The sequence below is a fragment of the Limulus polyphemus genome, unplaced genomic scaffold (genome assembly GCF_000517525.1).
Source record: "Limulus polyphemus unplaced genomic scaffold, Limulus_polyphemus-2.1.2 Scaffold4514, whole genome shotgun sequence".
NCBI lineage: Eukaryota > Metazoa > Arthropoda > Merostomata > Xiphosura > Limulidae > Limulus > Limulus polyphemus.
Window position 1 is genome coordinate 59,217 of NW_013670124.1, and position 22,695 is coordinate 81,911.

Genomic DNA, 22,695 nt, shown 5'->3' on the forward strand with positions numbered 1-22,695 from the left:
AACTAACCTGATGGTGAACATCTGCCTCAGTAAAACTGCCAAAATCTTGCCATTGTACCATTCCATTTTCATCTTCTTCAAAAAATATAACTTTGACATCCTCTGTAGCAATAAAAAATAATAATAAATAATCAATATACAAAATTTAGATTACTCTATCCTTACCTGTTGTTTACTGTACCTGTTCAGAAAGAAAAGTTAGTTCTTTTCATACAGAAAAGTTTACTTAATATTTTAACGAATCCCATCTAGAACATGTTCAATTTTCTAACTGTAATTGCAAGGCATTATAAATCTATCTAGAAATTATTTTCTAAATATCAACAGAACTTACTCTTGTTAACTTTCTCACACAATAGAAAGACTTCATCACTTCCAGTACAAACTCCAGAACACTTGTCCATTTTCACAATCTTCAACTCACCAACATCAGGGCATTCTGTGCACAGAAATAGAGCAAAAGGTTAACAATCTAAAAAGAAATTTAACATTAGAAAATACAAATACTGTATTAAGTGAAAAATAACAAAGATAAAAATTCAATCAGTTCATGATAGAAGATTAAGCCTGCAAAATAGTAATGATTAATGAACTTGATAAAATAAATGTATACAAAAAAAAAAAGAAAATTGGTATGTTGAGGACAAATAAGTTTATACTTCCTGTACATCATCTGGGCCAGCACAAGTATAAAACATAATTAGTGACTGTAGGTAACAAGAAATGGAGATTTTCAATGTACATTTACAGTTAAACATTATATTATGAAATTGGTGAAGCAGCTTCCTGTTTTACAGACATTATTATAAGAAGACCAGACAAATTTTCTGAATTTAACCAACTATCTAAAAGGCTAACTAGGATATGCTAAGCAATTCTTTTAAATGAATGATTAAAATAAAAAAGAAGCAATTTAATTTTACTATTCTTTGTACAATGCTATACATGTTTCACATAAAACTGATTTAATGCTTCAGTAGATAGTATTAACATTAGAAGTCAGATAACATATTTCAAAAAGCAAAATTTGTTTTAAATGAGACTATTTTTTTTTTACATTGGAACATTGTATTATATACTAATATGCAAGTTATTTTTGAAATTTTATGGCTAATATACTGTATACTATATCATATAACCACTAACTGCAATTACAGATTTGAAAAATCCCTAACTTGTATCTGCAATAAAACTTTTTCATTGATTTTCTATTGCTAAGTTAGAGAAATACAAATACATGCTGCATAAAAGAATCTTTATCTGATATAGAATTACAACATTATTCACACATAACATGGAACAATTCATGACCATTGTGTTAAAAGATAATGCTAACTTAGGAAAAAATTAAAAAATCTGAAGTTAACCTTTCTTCACTTTTCACAAACTGTGATTACACAATTAAGAGTAAAAATTTATTGAAATTATTCATAGATGACTGAGCTCTTTCTAAAAATGTATTTCATATTTCTCTATTTAACTATTATCATATGTTATTCAAGTCCCTTTTTTTTATAAATATATTATGGACTAGTTTTCTTAATTTAAATTTTTTTGTTAAAACTTAACTGACCAATTTCTCAAGTGTTTCCAAACTTTAAACACCCTTTGATATTTTGAATGATATAATGAATAGAAAAACAAACTTAACATAAAAAACTAAACAGACAATTAGTAAATTGTTATAATGGCATGTTTCAACTCTAAAAACAATAAACTTTCTTTCCTATATATATTATTAATAACGTCAAGCATAAATATATATTTATAACCTTCAAAACAATAATTCACTGGAAAAATAATCCAAAGCTTACTTTGATTTGCTATGATGTTTGAAAATACAGCATCACAGATTGGATATAAATGCCCCTGAGAAAGAGCAAAGGCCTCAAAACGAATTTTAACCCTGTTTAAATCCATGTTTTTTGCTTCTTGCTCTGCCTCTTTTTTCAGTTGGTTCTTGTCAGCCTCTGTTAAATAAATCACAAAAATATTTTAAAAAAACAAAAACTGAAGAACAATTTTCGAAAAAAAGTGTTAAAAATATCTCTTACATAGATTAAATAATTAGTTATATCAAAGTTTTGTAGCTTTTGATTTTTAATTTTGTTCATACTTTTCCTATTTTATAAGAAAACCATGGGATACTGTTTGCCTTCTTAAATTCAATAAAAGGAACAAGAGTAAGATGGAACAGTTAAGATAAAAAGTAATTCCTTAAAAAGAACTTCAGTAGAAAAAATCCAATTAACACAACTGGTACTCTGGCTAAAGTTCTTTTCAAAGAGTGGTCAAAAGGTTTTGCAAAGTATTATTCATTTGAAGCAATGTGGGAAATGCCTATGGATTCCCTGTTGTAATTCAAACATTTTCTTGGGTCAATAATCATCACACAAGAAAATTTATGGTACTAAAAATAGGAGGTGACAAAACATCTTTCAGTTGTTCAATCATTTTCTGCAGGCTTGCACCCAACAATTTAATGGTTACTGCAAATTGGAAAAGCTACCAAATTGAATTATTACAAAAGCAATTAAAGACTACTGACAATATGGAAGGAAAAACATTAACTAAACTAACTAATGTAAAAATAATTTATCTTGTAAATACGCATACTCATTTAAATACATTTTACAATCGACCAATAGGTGAGTTCAGAAATATTCAAAACATCTATACTACTTTTTCAATTTCATAAAAACTTCTGATGATCTTGTTTTGTACCATGTGTGACTAGGTCATCAACAATAGTCTAGATTAGCTCAGTAGAAACACATTGAATAATCAAAGGAACTGTTTGTTAACACATGAAGAAAAGTAATTTATAAACACTGAACAAGTGACATTCACATATTGAACAGTGAATCCAATCAGAAACTGATAGATTAAAACTTCTCTCTTAACTTAGCAGTTTAGTATCTATATACCACAGATCAGCATACATTGATGTCACATGTTTATAATTATTAACATAACATTTTGTCACAAGTCAAACACCTTGTACAAAGTATGTGATTGTTGAGTTAAATTAGACATTGTAGTTTAAGCTTTGACAAGATTATTGCACAGAATATATGTAGGAAGCTTATAAGTTATTATTAATAGAAGGTATGTGTGTATGTGTAATGCAGTAAGTTTATAATGATATGATAGCATATGTAATGATTGTTTGCCAACAGAGGCCTGCATCTGACAGAAGAAATAATGATAACTTAATCTCTTTTTTTTTAATAAATAAAAAATTATCATCAAATCTAACTTTTTACAGTATGTCATAGTATTCAAACAATACAATACCTGTTATATGTAAAGAACCATTCTGCATTAAGCAACTTAAGAGGTGTTGGTCTTCTAACCTTTTTTTGTACAAGATATCTGGAACCTCTTTCTTCCCAACAAACAATATTCCCAAGTTCTGAAAACTAAAACAATTGAGATAATAGAAAATTATAAAGAAAGGTATGAAATACTTAAATGTTATTGATACATGTTTGTTTGTTTGTATTTCACAAATGCTAAAAGTTTGATAATCTGAGAGTTCTCAATCTCTAGAAGATAAAGTTTTGAATATGAGCTGATCTTTTACTTAAAAACAATCTGATTCATCTTATTTTATCACTTAAATGTATAAGTCTAAATAAAACGAATATGACAAATAAAAAAAAGATTTTTATAAGTGACAATGTGATTAGCTAAATTTTTAAAATCTCTTTATTAAAAAAATTAAGTTGTTCAATAATTGTACAGTTTATCAAAATGGGAAACTAATTAAATCCTTGTTACAACACAAATACTATCAATAGTTTTGAAAAACAAACAAATTATAAAATAAAAATTGTTTCTTTTTATACTCAAACACTTTTTTCTACTAACATATAAAACAACAACTAGTACATACTACATAGCTTCATTTGGTACACACCTTGCAACCATATCTTCCCCCACAATGACTGTACACACACCATCTTGACAATGTTTTCCCATCAATTTATGAACATGAGGTTTTTGCTGATCATCAACACTGTACAGAGCAGCTTTGATAAATACTTGGTTATTCTGTGGTTGATAATTCTCCAACTATGATAATTACAAAAAACAGTGAATTATCAGTTATAAGAAAGCAGAAATAATCTTTTTATATTTTCAACATCAAAGTTATATTGTATTCAAGAAAACCATATGTTAAAAAAAAATCTACTGCAGAAATAATATTGTTTCTAACTTTTGCCTTAGTGTAACAAAAATTATAATAACCAGAGCTATTTTAAATTTTGCATTAAAATGTGAACTTTGTGTTTTCCCTGCTCACATTGTTTCTTTCCTCTGTCATTATCTTTGATACATCAGGTAATTTCTCTAGCTAGTCCCCAAAAGATTTGAAAGTATTAAGTATTATTTTGGGAAAGGTTTTTGTAATGGTGAAGTTTCTGCTGTTTACCTAATAAAGAACCACAAACGATGTAAACCCAACTTTGTTGATTTTGATAAGTTGCTCACCATCTACCTTGTAACATGTCTGTTAAGACAGCACAATATAATATACCTTATCTAATTATCCTCAGAGTAGCATAAAACTTATATAACTAGCTAGATATTGAAAGTTTTTATTCATAAACATTATATGATTATGTGATGTTAGCTATTTCTATCAGTACATTAGGAAATATCATAGAAACAAAGGACTATTATTATATGGATGTATTTATATACACTAGCTAGCATTGAGTAGTGGGAGAGTATTAGAAGATTGGAAGTTGGCTAATGTCAGTCCAATATTTAGAAATTTAATATTGTCCAGGCAATTACAGGCCAGTTAGTCTTACATCAGTAGTTGGAAAGGTTTTGAAGAATGTGATTAAAGATGCATTGCAGAGTCACTTAAAGCAGTTTGATATAGTGTCAAAGAGCCAGCATGGTTTCACTAGTCTTGTTTAACAAATCTTCTGACATTCTTTGAGGATTTTACTGCAAGAGTTGATGAAGAAAATATTGTGGATTTGGTTTACCCTGATTTTCAGAAAGCATTTGATAAGGTGCCTCACAAAACACTTGTTACAAAAATTAAATCTATGGGTGTGGGGAAATGTTATTCAATTGGATAGAAAATTGGCTGAAGAGTAGAAAGCAGAGAGTAGTAATAAAAAGAGTTAAATCTGACTGGATCACAGTTACAAGCTGTGTGCTGGGTCCTCTGCTATTTGTGATTTATATTAATGATGTTGACTCTGGAATGACTAACAAAATATTGAGGTTTGCAGATGAATTAAGATTTTTGGGGGGGCTAACTGTATCTAAGATGCTGCAGACTTACAGGGAGATTTAGATCCTTTGATGCATTGGGCTAATAAGTAGCAAATGTTGTTTAACTATCCAAAATGTAAGCTGATGCCTGTATATTTTTCACAATTTAAATAGGAATACATTAAATACTGTGATTGAAGAAAAAGATCTTGATGTTCTGATTGAAAAATCACTTAAGTCAACTAAACAGTGCACTGTAGCTAGCAATAGGGCTAATAGGATTTTGGATAGCATCTATAGAAATATCGAATACAAGACAAGGGATATTATTGTTTCACTATATAGATCTCTTGTAAAACCTCATTTAGAGTACTGTGCACAGTTTTGGGCTCCCTTCCTCAGAGAAGAGTCACTAGAATGATACATGGGATGGTGGAATTGCCCTATGGGGAGAGACTAAAATCTCTAAACTTGTTTTCTCTGGAGAAGAGAAGGGTCAGAGGAGAGGATTTGATTGAGGTGTTTAAGATTATTAAGGGTATTGATAATATGGATCCATCAAACTTTTTGTGTTTAGCAGTGAAAACAATAGGACAATGGGTCATAAATTCTAATTTTGGTAGTGTAGGAGACGTTTGCAGTTTAGACAGTATTACATTTCAGACAGGGTGGTTGGCTTTTGGAATATTATTATGTGATGTTTATAAAGATATAAATTATAATGAAATGCCAACATCCTCACTAACTTATTTTTCAGTATATACTAATAACAAAACTGCTAAGGCTAAGTTATGGAAGTTTAATCTAAATTTATGTTCTTTGACAACGAAATAATCACTAAATTGCTATTATATTCAAAAATCGGCCACAAAACTGTTAAAAAACTGGTTTTCTATCTATCATCACAATAATATGATGCATTCTGATTTCGACTGCCCTATTTTCAATATTCTTCACGGGTTTTAACTTATATGAAGCATAACAAGCAATGGAACAAATAAATGCATATAAAGTTAGGAAACAGCAATACTGATAGCATCCAAAATATTTTTCTAGCGTAATTCTCAAGCACTGGTACTGCGAAAATTAAAAGAATGAGCAAAGAAACATTTTTGAGTTGCAATTCATCAAAAATAACAAATGCATTTAAGCTGCAAATTATGAATAAACAAACATTACAACCTCATTCAAAAGTTTAAAATAAAACAAGTTAAGACTTTTCTGAAAGAGACCAAATTACAGCATACCTTACTGGTGAAAGAAGTTTATTTCGGTTAAGATACGTGGGTTCAAAGCAATTATTACAAACAACAAATATGAAATCAAAATCAAAATAGAAGTCGTGGTTTGCACATTTAAAGTAAGATGAAAGTCTTTGCGTTTTTCAATCTAGATTTTTTTTATAAGTGTGTCTCCAGTTTCATTTGAAAAACAAACATAAGAACAGGATTATTTACTTCTGTACTTTAAAAAAAATGGTGATTAGAATTTAACTTAGAAAATTTCATATGAAGCATAATGGACCAAATATATTAAGATCAGCATAAAATATATCGATATATATATATATGAAGTTGATTATTTGGAATGAACTAATGTTGTTAAAAATGCAAATTGTGTTTATGAACCACTTTTGGCCCCACTAATCTTCTACTGTATGTTCAAGCCCCTCCAAACTGATTCACTTTGACCTTTGACACATGACCTTCAAAATTAACCAGGTCTAGATCTCTGTTCATATTACCTGTTGTATAAATTTGATCAATATCCATTTATTTTGTATTGAAACATGATGTCGATAAGATTGGGGTAGATTTTTCCAACGTACCATTTACCTATTACCCATGACCTTCAAACTATGTCTATCAAGAATTTCGTATGTAGTATCTGTGTGATAAGTTTGGTCAAAATACATCCATTGAATCTTTACATATCCTGTCCACAAGATCGGGATGGACGGATAGGGCAAACCAATACGCCAAGCTCTGCTTCATGAAGCGGTGAGGGCATAATAATAGTAACGGATATTATGTATACCTTTATTTCAATTATAGGTTAAAGAAACTAGAAGAGATGTCTTTGACCTCTGTTTCGTCTTCTAAGCAAAGCTGAAACAAGAGGAAATCCTCAACAGCCGTGGCACTTAAAATTCCTTTAAGCAGGATCAGAGTAAATTAATCTATGAGACCTTTTTTCCTTTTTATTAACTATATTTGTGTGAGCTAGTAATACCAAGCGTGGGACGCAAGTATACCCGATTATCGATTTTATTACTCATCAGAATTTCTACCAGCCTACTCAAATTGAAATTATTTCAGGCAGGATTAGAGTAAATTAATCTATGAGAACTTGGGTGTGGTCAAATATACCAATCGAAAGGGTTTGACCTCCTGAGTCCAAAACTGTAATTAGATCTCAAATCGGCCAAGAGAGGACGGAGCTATGAGCTAAAAGTTTGTACTTGAAAAAAAAACAACAACAAAAAAACGAGTCATTCTATGAGCCGTTATGCCGCGACTTAAAAAAGAATCTGCTATATTTTTTAAATATTTAACTGATACCTTTTGGAAAACAGCATTTTTTTTCTTTGAAAACAATTTTTATCCACCTTTGTCGCATTTATTTACCAAAAGTCTATCTTTTTAAGACTATCATTTTAATTATCACGTTAGTGCGCGTGCGTGCGTTTTAGTATAGCAAAGCCACATCGGGCTATCTGCGATGTCCACCGAGGGGAATCGAATCTCTGATTTCGGCGTTGTAAATCCGAAAACTTACCGCTGTCCCACGATCATGAGGACTATGATGTTAGTAAGAATACTGCGTCTAAATTGACATACTCATTGTACTTACCTTAACTGTAGGGTAAGTCTTTTTAGACGAACTACTGAACTTTCCAGTTAGGCCTCCATGCGACCCTTTTTCACTTTTATAACGATACCGTATTCTGTTAGTTGGCTGTTCCAGAATTCGGAGATACGGATGATCTAGTGAAGTGAAAACAACTGTAAGTTAAACTAAACAGATATATTATGAAGACTAGCTCATTAAAAAAAAGAAAAAAAGTGGTATTTACCGTTTCTAATACTGGCCATGCACATAATCATAGTATTCGTCATAGAGTTATTATTATTATTACCAATTCCTAACTAGTGTGTGTTAAAAGATTAATCCTCTACATTTTGTCATTGTTTGGTATTGCGTAGATAATACGATATCCCCGAAAACTGATTGCCTTTGGGACGTATGTGTTACAGCCCTTTCCGACGCAAAATATTCATACACTCAGACCATAAAGATATGTTCATATAGGAAATTTAGAAAATTCGAGATGGGGATGTAATTTGTAATTATTAACATGGAAAACAAAGAAATGTGGATCAGTTTAGGAAACCAGAACCATCTAGAAACAGAACTGCAACAAGTCTATCCAAGCTGTGCTAAGAAAAGTGCAGTTTCTTGTAACAGGTGAGAATCTGAACACAAAGGTTGGTGCCAAAAGCCGAGACTGTGCCTTTCGCAACAGTCTGCAACATAATCAAGAAGGATACAACTACGAGACTGAAGTTGTGAATAATAAGCAATTACATATTAAATATACGGTAAAGTACAGAATGGACAGTAGCGAACTTCTCTGAAACTAGAAGTAACACAATAAAACTTCCTTCATTGACTAACTTGATTTATACGTTCCCTAAATCAGTGTAACATTAATAACATTGTAATATTACAACGTTAACAACGCATGTGAGACATCTAATGAGTGTTTATTATATTGTTTATATTCAACTTAAATTAATATTATATCTTCGCTATGCTCCCTTTATGTATCTTACACCCTGTCCGAAATCTCGAAAGCAGTGAAAAATCGTTACGTTCATAAGTTTGTTTACTTATAATATTTTTGTGAATAGCAATGCTAATTGCATCAGCATGCTTGAAAGTTAACCGTTACTGCAATGTTTTAGTTGTGTTTTTTTATGTCAATACTGTTGGAATCAGCATTCCATATTGAGGAACGAGCTGGCAACTTTAGTTGTAATATAACTGTGGCACATAGAGCTTTCATGACTTGTACAATCTGACACTGATATTCCTTATTCGGTGCACGATCCCTGTAGCGATGGGTGCTGCTGACTGCCCGCCTTCCTTCTGGTCAGTAGTTAAAAATTAAGAAAAACTATTCCTGAAACTTATACGTCTCTGACCTGGCCATTTAGCTGAAAATACTAATTTAACAGAGGATGTTTCTGATAACATTAAAAAAAATAGCAAAAGATGTAAACGTAAAATGCGTATTCAAGTTATGGGAATACTGATACATGTTTTATCATTATTGTAAAGTGGTAATTGTCTTTAGATTTATATTGGATGCGAGTGCATATAAGTCTTACAATTTGTCAAATATGAATGCCAAACTGACAAACCAACTCATTTGGATATGAGAATCATTTGTCCTTAATTATAATGTCACTTGTGAATCATCATAGAAATCACTTACATACGTTTGAATATATCGCAAGTTTTAGCGAAGAAAAGTGATTTGATGTCGTTGTCCTAAAAGAAGAAAGTTTATGAATTAAAAAGCAAATTTAAAGAAGTTTTAAATTAATAATTTATAGTTATTTTCGCTATTTATAAACATGACATAAGAAGGGAGAATATACGACTTCTTTCTAATGGTAGATTAACAACTACTACGTGTTAGACTTGTTTAAAACTTAAAATACAAAGTATTGATCACTGTGATACCATACGTGAAATTTGTAAAATATCTGAAAGTCAACAGGTTCTACGATAATTATAGTAGGCAAACTTATAAGTTGCTTTTATTATAAATTTAATATATAACTGTTATATTAAAAAGATACAAAGTAAAATGGCAAGAATACAAATTCAGAAATTAAACAAGAATTCAAAAAGTTGGTATATATGTTCGAAAAAAAATTGTCGCTGGGCGGGTATTGAGTGATATCGCAATTATCCTATGATAAAAAATTCTTTTGGCTGATATCTTAACTGGCAAATTATTGAAATATCAAAGTTTACTATAACTGCCATGGCAATCAGATAAATTATATATAAAAATTCTTATTCCACAAGATCATTTTGTTAGAACGTCTGGTAACACTAAAACACGTCTTAAGACGTTCTAGGTAGAAGTACAGCAGTTGCTCCAAACATACTCATCACAAGGTCTTCCCGCTGTCGTATAATCTGAAGTATTTATTTTTTACAGTTCGTTTCTTTTGCTTTAACGTTTTGTTTAATGTTTGAATACATAAAAATCAAAGGTTCTTATCATTCTTATACCCATAACTGAAACAAAATTATAAGCTACCTACGTGAGAACGTGAAATGCACATATACGTGACAAAAACGGAATAACAGGCTCAGGGTACTGACTAACCTTCCTGAAACTCAGAATTTAAACTTAAAAATAAATTACATTTATTATAAAACTTGAAATTCTGCTCTAATAACAACATAGTTTATAGTACAATTTTGGGAGCTATAGAATACTACTACTAATGCTTTCCTTACTACGTATTCATGTATTTCTACTAAATTTGTACTATTTAGCGCGAAGCTACACAATAGGGTATTTGCACTCTGTTCACCAGGTGGAATCGAATCTCGGATATTAGCTTTGTAAGTCCTGAAACTTACCACTGACCTATTGGGGATCATACTCTTTTTAGTTGGGTACTAGCTGGCTTAACTGTTCAACACACGGGGAAGACACAGAGACCTCGGGGTTGACAAATGGAGGGCCTAAGGGATGTCAAGTTTGGTGATAATCGATCCAGCGGTTCGTCATTTATAAGCGGACTCACAGAGACACAGACTTTTATCAACTAATGGTCTAGATGTAGATTACTAAAGCATAACTGTAATAAATCATAAAAGCAATTTTTATCATAAGTGATTTTCTTTATTTATTCAAGCAATTATGCATAACAGAAACGTATGTTTTCAAAAGAAATTGTCGTAAAGGCTCGATTTCTTTTTATAAATGTAAGCAATTGGTATTTTCTCAAAAACTATTTTGTCGCTGAAGAATACTACGAAAAAAAATCTAATACTAACATAGGACTATGTGTATATTTATACCAAAAAAACAACAACAACAACGGAAAAAAACAGGACACGATGTTCATTAGAAATTTGCCCCCCCCCCCAGCAGCATAGCGGTATATCTGCGGACTTATAACGCTAGAAACCGGATTTCGATACCCGTGATGGGCAGAGCACAAATAGCTCATTGTGTAGCTTTGTGCTTAATTACAAACAAACAAACAAATTCTTAGAAATTTAATTTTGTGCATACCAAACAATTCATTGGTGTCTGTGTTTATCGCTAACAAGTATAGAATATCATGAACAGATGGATGAATAGATAAGTTGTGTAATCACACCTTAGTTAAGAAGGTGTTTTTAATTATTCACAACCCACAAGTCTGGATGCAATGATGGAATGTTCACTAAACACAGAGAGAAATTGAGTTTGGTGAATACCCAGATTTGTCAAAAAAAAAAGGAAATCAAACTTAGATCTCACCTAAACATGCAGGTTGAAGTGTATGTATATGCTCAGGACTTAGGGACGGACTCATCCCATTCTGTATTTGGTGTAATGGTGGGCTAGAGTTAACTCCAACAGGTTGTGCCATTGGTGTCGTGGTCTGTAAGGGAGAAGACGGACTACAGTTTGTAGTAATTGGAAACGAATGTTGGAAAGAAGATCCGGTGTTGCTCATAGGTATACAATCGGAGACTATTGCGGATAGTTCCCCTGTTTCTTGCTCTGGTAGTAGCAGACTGGTTGGCTCCCCCATTACTGAAGGCATATATCTACCCTGTAGAAGAAAAGCATGTCAAAACCTGGCTATACATTATCGCGTGTAATGCAGTTCACTCGAAGGAATTTCAAACAGGCATAATGAGATAGAAATAAAGGAAAGACAAAAATCATCAAAGCTGAGATGATTTAAACAGTCAAATACCACTTTTTTTTTGTTATACACAATATCATGTAACTTTAAAAAAACCTCCAATCTCAGAGATTAACAACGTTAAAAAGAAGGCTTTAAAAGATCCAATTTTCGTATTTTACGTTTGATTCAATTGTCGAAATAAACTCGAGGCATGTTATCGTTTACATAACTCTACATTACATATTCTTTGTAAAAGGAATCAAATCCACTACTGAAGCATGTCAATGAGTAAATCTAATTTACTGGTATTTCGCTCGCTTTCTTTTCTACTTTGTGGTAAGTCAGTAAAAGACGACTGAAACTTACACATTGTAAATAATAGTAATAATGATGATGGAAAAGCCAGCTGATAGACTATAAAGAATACCCCAGTGGTTTGTACAACAATATACAATACACTGCATACGTAGTGACTGTGAAGACCGAAATTTTACATTACCTGATACCTACTGAATGAATTAAAACCACTACACTGGAATTGATATAAATAGTTCATATAAAAGAGTTTCGTCAGTTTTTTCAATTATCTGCTTATTTCCAAACTATATTGACATATTACTTCCTCAAACAGTTTGGCCATAGTGTACCATGAAGTTCAAGTCACTTTAAAGCTACGAATGTAAACTGTTTCTAAGATATTCATATACTATGTCTCATTCACAAGGATATTTTAGAAAAAAAGAAAAAAACTCGTTTTGAAAACTAAAAAGGTGTCTGACTATAAAATGTTTACATGGTTTATTTAAACATAAGTATTGAAACTCAGTGCAATCTTCTTTGATTTACATTACGTTGAAACATGATGAACATATTTAATATATATACACTTAAGGTTAATGATATTATACCAAAATACCTTTCTCTTAAAGCAGGCTTAACTCAGCCTTGGTTCTTAAAGTTACATGCCAGTGATTTTTGAATAACAAATAATATACAATTTTCCATGTGAATTAATCCAGTAATCTCTCTGTCTCTCTCTCTTACCTTAGCTCATAAAAAAGAAGACAAAATTATAGATAAAACGACAGACCTATTTAGAAGAACACAGAAGTCTTAATTCTTGAACTATTTATTCAAATTACTTTATCTCAACAATTGAAACATTATCAGCTGTTACTTTGGATATTTCAACTTCAGACAGGATATTCTCGGTATGTTTCACTCACATATACAAGAGAGGATGTGTATAAGTACAACGATTGGAAAGCGCGTAACGTTACGTTTTTCCCCCCTCTTTTAACATAATTCAGTTTTGAAGCATGCTTAACATGGATACAAAACCTAATACTGTTTGCTCTTTGTTGGAGTATAAATATTGATCTTAATTACGTGTATAATTCAGTCAATATGTACTGGCTAAAACCTCAGTTTGTGTAGATATTACACGTTTACATAGGTGACATGAACCGTTTGAGATTAATACCGGATTTAATGACAGGACCAGACGTATTTTCCACATCAGAAAATCCAGCAATTGGTATATATATATATACATATAATTGCCATCAAATAATACGTAGTTATGTTCTTGCAACTGGTGACGGGCACTATATACATAACATTAAAATATTGAATTTTGAAGAAATCGTAATCAACGTATTTCTACAACAATTATTACATACTTCTAAAATTTCAGTTCTGATCAAATAAAAATAATCAAATTGAAACTTTAACTTATTTGAGATTATTTCTTTACGTTTTTCGTATAATATAACAATGAAAATAATGCCGGTAATGATGATCCTGAAAAAACAAAATATTAAACGTTGTATACCTCGTTAGTGCATCTTAGAAACTGGGTAAAATTAAAGTTATTTTTTTTTTACCTAACTTCAGAATATTCATGAATAAACAAATAAACAATTTATATATATATATATATTTGCATGATCGGTCGTCTGGCCAAACTTTGTAAGTTGTGTCGTTCTAGTAACAAGGTTCTACTGATTCATATTAATCAGGAGTCTAACCCCAGAACAATAATATTACTGCTATCCAGATTCAGATTTACCAGTGGTCTATATCAGACAGCATTTCACAATTTCGGCTAAAATTCATGGTAAATGAGCTTAATTAAATTGTCTAATTCTAACAATATATTAACAAATCTTATTCTAACTCAACACGAACTGTAAACTAAAACTGTAAACTGCATAGCAGTATAACCACAATGTTTCGGTTAGACTTGTCTTAACTAATGGTAAGTTTGCTAAAACTGAATAATATCAAAACCATCTTACACGGTCAATGAATTAGCCAAAATTTTCTACGTTTGACACCATATCAACAATTTTGATCTGAATTACTTAGATCGAAGATCTAACAAAAATGTCTAAATCTGAGCCCATAGCAACAATTTGATCTGGCTTAATTAGATCGAATGTCTAACAAAAAATGTCTAAATCTGAGCCCATAGCAACAATTTGATCTGGCTTGATTAGATCGAAGGTCTAACAAAATTTCCTAAATCCGATGCCATATCATCAATTTTGACCCGACATCGAAGGCTTCACATAATTTTGTAATTTTAGTACAATATTAACAGTGTTAGCCTAACTTAAAAAAAACACGAAAGTTTGATATTATAGTGGGATTGTTTTAATCTCACTTCACATTAACAATCTGAATGTAACTCACCAAAGTCAGTGATCTTACAAAGTTTTGTAAATATGACACCATATATTCCAAATATCAGCTTGACTTAACAAGATAATTTGACACAACATTAACAATGTTCTTTATTCTAAACTCACCGTAAATGGCTCACAATACTCAAGGTGATTGATATAAAATGAATTAGTCTCCTCATTCTGTGGTCTTGTAGCAGCAAAAAAACATTGTGCGTAGGTTGCCATTGTTAATTAATTGGCGCTGAGTTGCTACCTACGTTAAAAAACTGAAACTTAATCGTTTCATTTAAAATCGCTCTTATATTCAACAAGGAACTTCCACGGTTTTCTATAAATAACACAAACTATAATTATACTCTAGATCAAATGGTAAACGATAAATAATACCTCGTTGTTCACAAACAAAGTCTGAAAAGTTAAAATATCGTCATACAAAATGTTTTATATAGAGAGAGATAGCAAGGAGGACTCAGCTTTTAGTTGTATGATTTCACGCCAACACTGGTCATAGGTATTTTCACGATCTAATTTACCCTCACGCTACGGTGACACAACTGGAATACTACGTTTTATCATACAAAAACACATCAATAATGATAATGCTCTACAAACAACGGGTATTATGATAACAGAGTTATAAATGAGTAAGACATAGCACTCATAAATCAGCAGGCGTGAAGGGAAGAAATCGTTCACGTCAAGTTCAGTTCACAAATACAGTGGGTTTTCTTCTTTTCAGCGATACAGTATTATCCGGTAGGATGTACTTATGTCATACGTTCCGTCAAATACGAACGTAGGTACTTAGATATGAACGACACTACAACACGACTAACTTACTTACGTGGCAGGGGTTCCATTTAAAAGAGAGAGAAGATAAGAGACTTCTCTCCCTAACTGGGGTGCTCAAGAACACTTTGTTCCTCTTCAACCCCGCTCGTGGAATGTTAGTTCTCGTGATTCCGGAGGAGGAAGAAAAAAAAAGGGAGTAACAACAAGAACGACGTGCGTATAATTTATAAAGCACTTTCCAGCCTCAAACTGTTGTTCGGTACCTCATGAAATAAAACACTGACTGAAAAACTGGGTCTTATAATTTCTTTGATATTCATTTTAAGCAAGCACAACTTACCTGTAAGACAAACCTTGGATACTCAGAAAGCACGCTAATCATATTGGTTTTGGTGATAAATAACGCTTTCAAACAGGAACTTGGGTAAAATATACTGAAGGAGAAAACTATTATTACCTACTGATTACAAACCCTTTCTTTGACACAATCCTATCTAATGTACAGAGACTGCCACCAAGTGCCGAGTAATCAGGTCATGACGTAGGTATCTCGTGGGTTTTTACCTCCACGCAACCTTTTTGTGCAAAAGACCTTCACCATCTGTGAGTTCGAAAAGTTGACCGTGAAAAGAGAAAGGAAGCAGGACAATGATTAACTCGGTATAGACTTCTAAATAAATCTTAATCTTTAGTGATTAACTGTAGTTGACGTTAACTTAATCCGCAATGTTGTATATACGACTCGTTGAAAACTGTGTAGCTTAGAATTTATCAAATGTATGCCAATGTAATTACATACACAATAATACAAGCTAGTGACTCATACGTAAACGGTTTATTGGGAGAAACTCGGGTATTCTTTGATATATTGATAAACAAATAATGTCGATATTGCTCGTAAATAAGCTGAAATAATAAAATTATTGCTTTTACTAGCTCTCTTTGTAAGCAAGGGTTAGAACTTTTATGAGGAAGAAGTTGTATTGTTATTTTTTTTTAATTAGTGGTTATTCCCGGGGGCGTTCTATCACTACCACCAGACTAAATCAACATTTATAGTGTCATGGTTATTACCAAGACGTTCTAGTATTATCACCAGACTAAGTCAACGTTTATAGTATCATGATTATTCCCAGGGACATTTTAGTACTGCCACCAGACTAAATCAACATTTATAGAGTCATGGTTATTCCCAGGACGTTCTAGTATTATCACCAGACTAAGTCAACGTTTACAGTATCATGATTATTCCCAGGGACATTTTAGTACTGCCACCAGACTAAATCAACATTTATAGTGCCATGGTTATTCCCGGGACATTCTAGTATTATCATCAGACTAAATCAACATTTATAGTGCCATGGTTATTCCCGGGACATTCTAGTATTATCACCAGACTGAATCAACATTTATAGTGTCATGGTTATTTCGGGGACGTTCTAGTATTATCACCAGACTAAATCAACGTTTATAGTACCATGATTACTCCCGGAACGTTCTAGTACTATCACCAGACTAAATCAACGTTTAAAGTATTTGCTCGATGTTAATATAAGCTTAGTTTTTGCTTTTTGTATACATTCGAGTTTTCAGAAATGCATTTTATATTTTAGTTTAATGCTCTGACTTTTCGTTAAATGTACACTACACATAGCCTTATCAGAATTTTAAAGAACCACTATTGGTACAAAATATAACCTATATATATGAGTGTGTGTGTGTGTGTATATATATATATGTATGTGTCTATTTATTTACTTATAACATTGTTCAACAATGAAAAATCCATTTATTGTTCATCTGCACTATACTGTTGGTTTAAATGCTTCCACATGTATTTTCCTCATTAGGATATCCTGCTGAAAAAAACTGAAAGCACTCCAGTTCTGAGATACTTTGTAATAATATAAGGTTCTGTGTTACATCCAAATAATTGTTGACCTTTGTTCTTCTTTGTCCAAATTATCATCCTAGCAGATATCCAAAATTATATGCGTCAGACATATATATGTGCATGTGAATATGTGGTAAAAACTTTTAACGCTTATCAATAGCGAGCCGCGAGAAACCCATTCAAATGAATTTCAACACAGAAGAAGCGATATGTTTTAAACAAGGAAGTGATTTTTGGAAGCTACATTGACTGTAACGCAAATCCAAGAATCTTTTGTGTGTTATATACAGATTTAAAATTTGGAAGAAAGTCGTGACTATACTTATTTTGTGACTCGAGTATTTTGTTTTAGTTAATCGTCATAAGTGAGTTGTGTATAGAGATAGAGTAAGACACACATGTATGAATTTAAAACAACAACAGGGTAACCACTTCAGGAACTGATTTAGATAATTTTGCACATCAGCTAACGCTCGCCCACACTATTTACCATATTAAATTTCATGCAATGGAATTTGTTGTTTTCTATTTCCAACATTACGTACAACAGGACATGGGATTGTGTGTTTCCTTAATTAAAGTATAGCCGGGTAAGTATATATTTACATCAACGTGTATGTATGTATGCTCCTTATACAGTTGGCTTAACAACTCTTTCCGTCTATGATCATCGTATTTTATTAATTACTCATACACTTGTAAGAGTCACACGTGAAGACAGACACATATACGACGAGATACTCCCTTTCCTGGAAGCCCCATTGCATCACTTTCCTTAACGAAATTTTTACAACGTATCCAATCACATCACATTAGTATTCTTTTTTTTTTTTTTACAAAATTCCTTTTCTCCATATGTTTTAGATACCTGGTCAAAAATTAATTTTTATGCTTAAATATTACAGAAATTCATATTATATTGTCCATTTTTAGAAGAGGTAAATCAGTGGGCTTGTAACAATAAAATAGGATTTCGATACCCGCGGGGCCCCCCAGTGACATAGCGGTATGTCTGCGGACTTACAACGCTAGAAACCGGGTTTCGATACCCGTGGTGGGCAGAGCACAGATAGCCCATTGTGTAGCTTTGTGCTTAATTCCAAACAAACGATACCCGCGGTGAGCAGAGCCCATCGTGTAACTTTGTGCTTTGCAATAAACAAACAGTCTAACTGGTAAAATGTGGTTTTGCAATGACAAGCCGTATTAAGTTATCATAGAAGAAAATAACATTTTGTACAGAGCCAGTAAAAAAACGACCCATCTTGACTGACTATGAATAACAAACAATTTTTAAATTTCTAGTGAAATAAAGGAGTGTCTCATTGGATCGTGAGTTTATTCAAATATTTAACGGTTCTTGAGACAGTTCAAACGTTTTATTCACAACCTGCTGTTGTCAGGAGTCAGACTTCTGAAAAAGAAAGTTGTATTTTACTAACGATAAAGATCGAGGAGTTGAATCTTTATCATAATTTCAAAACAGTGAAGTATTTTACATTTCGTGATGTAATGTATCATGTACAATTGAACCGTATTTGGATAAAATAAATTTGAAAAATAAGAACTATAAAATAGCATCTAATATTGGAATGTGTGAATATCAGGTTACCGAAAATACGCAATACATAAAATCACTTATTAGGCTCATTCAAAATCGAAAGTATTGAAAAATATTATCAGACAAGAGTCTAAATATCTTACAAGAAGTAATTTTTCCACTAATAATTGTAACGAAAGTTTCTTTATGCGATTTCTTTATTTTTAAATGCACCCAAACGTTTGTCATTGCCAGTATTGTAAGGTCACGCTATAAATTACCGACAGCTAGAGAAACCAGTAATTTTTTGTAACATTGTTATCTCGTTGTGTACGTAAACCACGGAATAGTTTTGGAACTTCAAGTGAAATGTTTCACTTTGTAATTGACTTACGAGTTTTCTGGCAGCTTTTGGAAAGATTTTCCTTCTTTTCTTCAAACATAGGCTTCTTCCCTATAGCAGTGATTGCGATTATGTGGTCGGTAAGGGTTGTAACGTTTAAATTTTACTTGGAAACTATTTTACTGAAGACAGGTTAGAAAGAAGGAGAGGATCGTCGCCATGACAGTTTATTGGGGAATTCCCATGTGTTTCTACATGTTGACTGGTCACGTGGATACACAACGTCACCGGATGACGTACCTTTCGAACTCATACACGCCAAGGCCATGGTCCAGGTTTTGGAAATCCCAATGTAAGCCGAGTCCAACGGTGAAACTATGATCACTATATGCTTAAAACAATCTTTTAAATTTTAATGGAATTACGCTTTGAACATTTGGTTGCAAGTAACACGAAATTGTTTGGAAGACCATATAAAAGATAGGTGAACACGGTTTTCAGTTATTTTCTTTAATAAAATTTATCGGAGTATATAATAGTTACAGATTATATCTTTCAAAAATTGACAAAAAGATAAATAAACCTTACTTTTGTGTTACTAGCACACAGCCTACATAAGCTTTCATAAAATTATCATGATGTTTTAGTATTACTCGCAAAAAAAAAGATGGAAATAAATAAAGCCTTTATAATATTTTAGCGCCATAATCAGGTATTTTCACCGTATTTGCATTATTTTAAACTGTGAAAACGGTCAATAAACGAAATTAGTGTATTAGTAACATACAAACTGGTGACTCTGTTTATTACAGATCTTTCTAAGGTAACAATTTATGTTTTGAGTTTTTTGAATGAACTGAGAAAACAATCCCACCTCTTCAATATCTAGTATGCAATAAGTCCACGTGGCGTCTAAAGAAAACTTTCTGGGAAAACTTGTCTTACAAAACAGTTAAGCAACTACCAGAATTATACGATTTCATCACTATAGTCAATCGTCGTAACGTGTAGTTTATGGTCAGTAATATAAGTATCAACTTAAATATTTATATTTGGGAATACTGTTTACATACCAGTAACATATCGAAATATAATTTCATTAAATATATAAATATAACTTGGCATACGTATATTATACAAGAAGATTTCAAGATACATGTTTTAAGACTAATAATTGGCTTAGTTTCAGTCTCTATCCTCCTGCTTCCAAACAAGAGTCAACGTGACTTAATTAACGACGTAGATATAAATCAAGGAATTATTTCAGAGGGGTTTTAGGGAATGATTCGTTCACTCAGTTGATCTGTCATTGATATTAATAACAAATATATCCGTGTGGAGGCCTGTTTTTTATGATCAAAACAGTTAATACGACACAGGAATAACTTCACAACCTACAATTGTTACGGAACAGTTTGCCAAACAGATATTCACTGACACGTTGACTCCAAGATGACGTATTTACCTAATAACCCACAGTTATTACAGAACAGTTTGGCAGAAACAGAAATTCAACGACACTACATCTAAGACAGCGAGTTATTACAGAACAGTTTGCTATAAACAGACATTCACTGACACGTTATCTTCAAGATGACGTGTTTACCTAATAACTCACATTTATTACAGAACAGTTTGCTATAAACAGACATAAAATGGCACATTATCTCCAAGATGAATTATGTGTCACCTATTTACCTAAACACCCACAATTATTACAGAACAGACTGTTACATTCACTGAAACATTATTTCCAAGTTGAGATATCTAACTATATAAAAGTCAGTGTGTGTTACGTAATGTCACGCTTGATTTCTCGAAATAAAAGGCGTCATAAAAGCCAAAATGCACTTATCCAGATAAAACAGTTCGATTACTGTCTGTCCATTACGAGTTTAGTGACGTGGCGCAAGGGGGCTATGTGGAGGAGAGGTGCCGTGAAACCTTATAAGTGTAGTGAGTGTTGGTATAATAAACCTAAAGTAAAGACAGTGTAGGATCACCTAGCTTAGAGGCAAGTGCATAAAATGTATCATGAAAGTAAAAATAACGATTCAATTTTAAACTTAAATTGTTTCTAAATTAAGCTATTTTTTGTTATATCACCAACGTTTTTAATCAACGGAGAAGAAATCAACAAATATTTTTCCAGTTTTGTTGTCTATACGTTTCATTTTATTCTTTCAGTACATAGACTAACAACAATATTAGGTTATAATTTTGTTGCTAAGCAACATGACATAAAAGCCATTGTAGGAACGTAGTATTACCAAAACGCACTGGCTTTTTTATATATTCGAAATTGTAAATCTAGCTGATTTTTACCAATAATTATTCTATGAATACGCCACGAATATATTTCATGAATGATTTTAATTTTGATTGGCTCACAAATTAATTTTGCCTCGACTGCACTTTTTTGCCTCTTTTGTTGGTCAAGCTTGATTTCGCAAAATTTATTTATTTCAGTTAGCTATGAAATGTGAGGTTATGGTATACTAAGGGGTGGGGGTAGTAATACTTGCCCCGTCAGTTTTGACGGGCTATACGGTAGTTTACTTAAAAACATAGTTTCCTACAAACGGTCATTTAGTGACGTTTTCTGCGAGATAAGAGTTTACACAATAATGCACGATTATTTTAGAAGAATCGGTTTCAAATAGCTATTTATTAGCACTGTTACGTATTAGAATTTCAAATGATCCGAAATTGAGTTAATTGATAAATTTAAATTTAGTAGTTAAATTGTACTTTGGATTTAGTAGTTAAGTAAAAGCTGATATATAGTCAGTTTATGATATTTGCCAACAAGATTGATACACACAGTTTTCTTTTTTAACACAAATACCTTTTAATATACACACAACAATACAATTTACAATAACAGTTATTACAAACAATGATTTATAAACAAATGTTTCACAAACTACAACCAATACAAAGTCTTATTTCTAGTTTGGAACTTCGTTGATATTTTATCGAGGGTTCACGATGACCGAGTTGATTACGAGTTGATATTGATATAGGTACAATTCACTTAGTAGGTAGCTAGCTAGCCCTGTAGTTCTCGCTAATCATACGCCTGTTAGAGATTGAGTTTCCACCGATGACGTTATACAATGTTTTCATAAAAGAATTAATGTCCGATGTGAATCCACTGAAGTTAATTGAATGGTAATGTTCGAATTTTGTAAATGCTCCTGGTCAAATATCTGAAGTTTTCCGATTGATAAGCGTTATAACAATCACAGTTATAG

General features: G+C 32.0%; 1 protein-coding gene across 5 annotated transcripts in view; it reads right to left on the reverse strand.

The window, feature by feature from the left end:
• Positions 1-19,563, reverse strand: part of LOC106471280 (nuclear factor NF-kappa-B p100 subunit-like) — a 36,375-nt gene extending 16,812 nt beyond the window's left edge. For 2 of the 5 annotated variants that reach the window (XM_022399890.1, XM_013931872.2), the window contains exons 1-8: positions 14,993-15,736; positions 11,804-12,101; positions 8,095-8,228; positions 3,923-4,077; positions 3,298-3,422; positions 1,815-1,970; positions 335-439; positions 8-102 (exon numbers count right to left, since the gene is read on the reverse strand). In XM_022399890.1, the coding sequence (XP_022255598.1) occupies positions 8-102; positions 335-439; positions 1,815-1,970; positions 3,298-3,422; positions 3,923-4,077; positions 8,095-8,228; positions 11,804-12,101; positions 14,993-15,094 (1,170 nt within the window). In that variant the 5' untranslated portion in view covers positions 15,095-15,736. Of the gene's footprint in view, positions 1-7; positions 103-334; positions 440-1,814; positions 1,971-3,297; positions 3,423-3,922; positions 4,078-8,094; positions 8,229-11,803; positions 12,102-14,992; positions 15,737-16,001; positions 16,165-19,489 lie in introns of those variants that run through there. The other 3 variants (XM_022399889.1, XM_013931874.2, XM_013931873.2) reach the window with 3 other exon arrangements.
• Between the last annotated feature and the right edge of the window lie 3,132 nt (positions 19,564-22,695).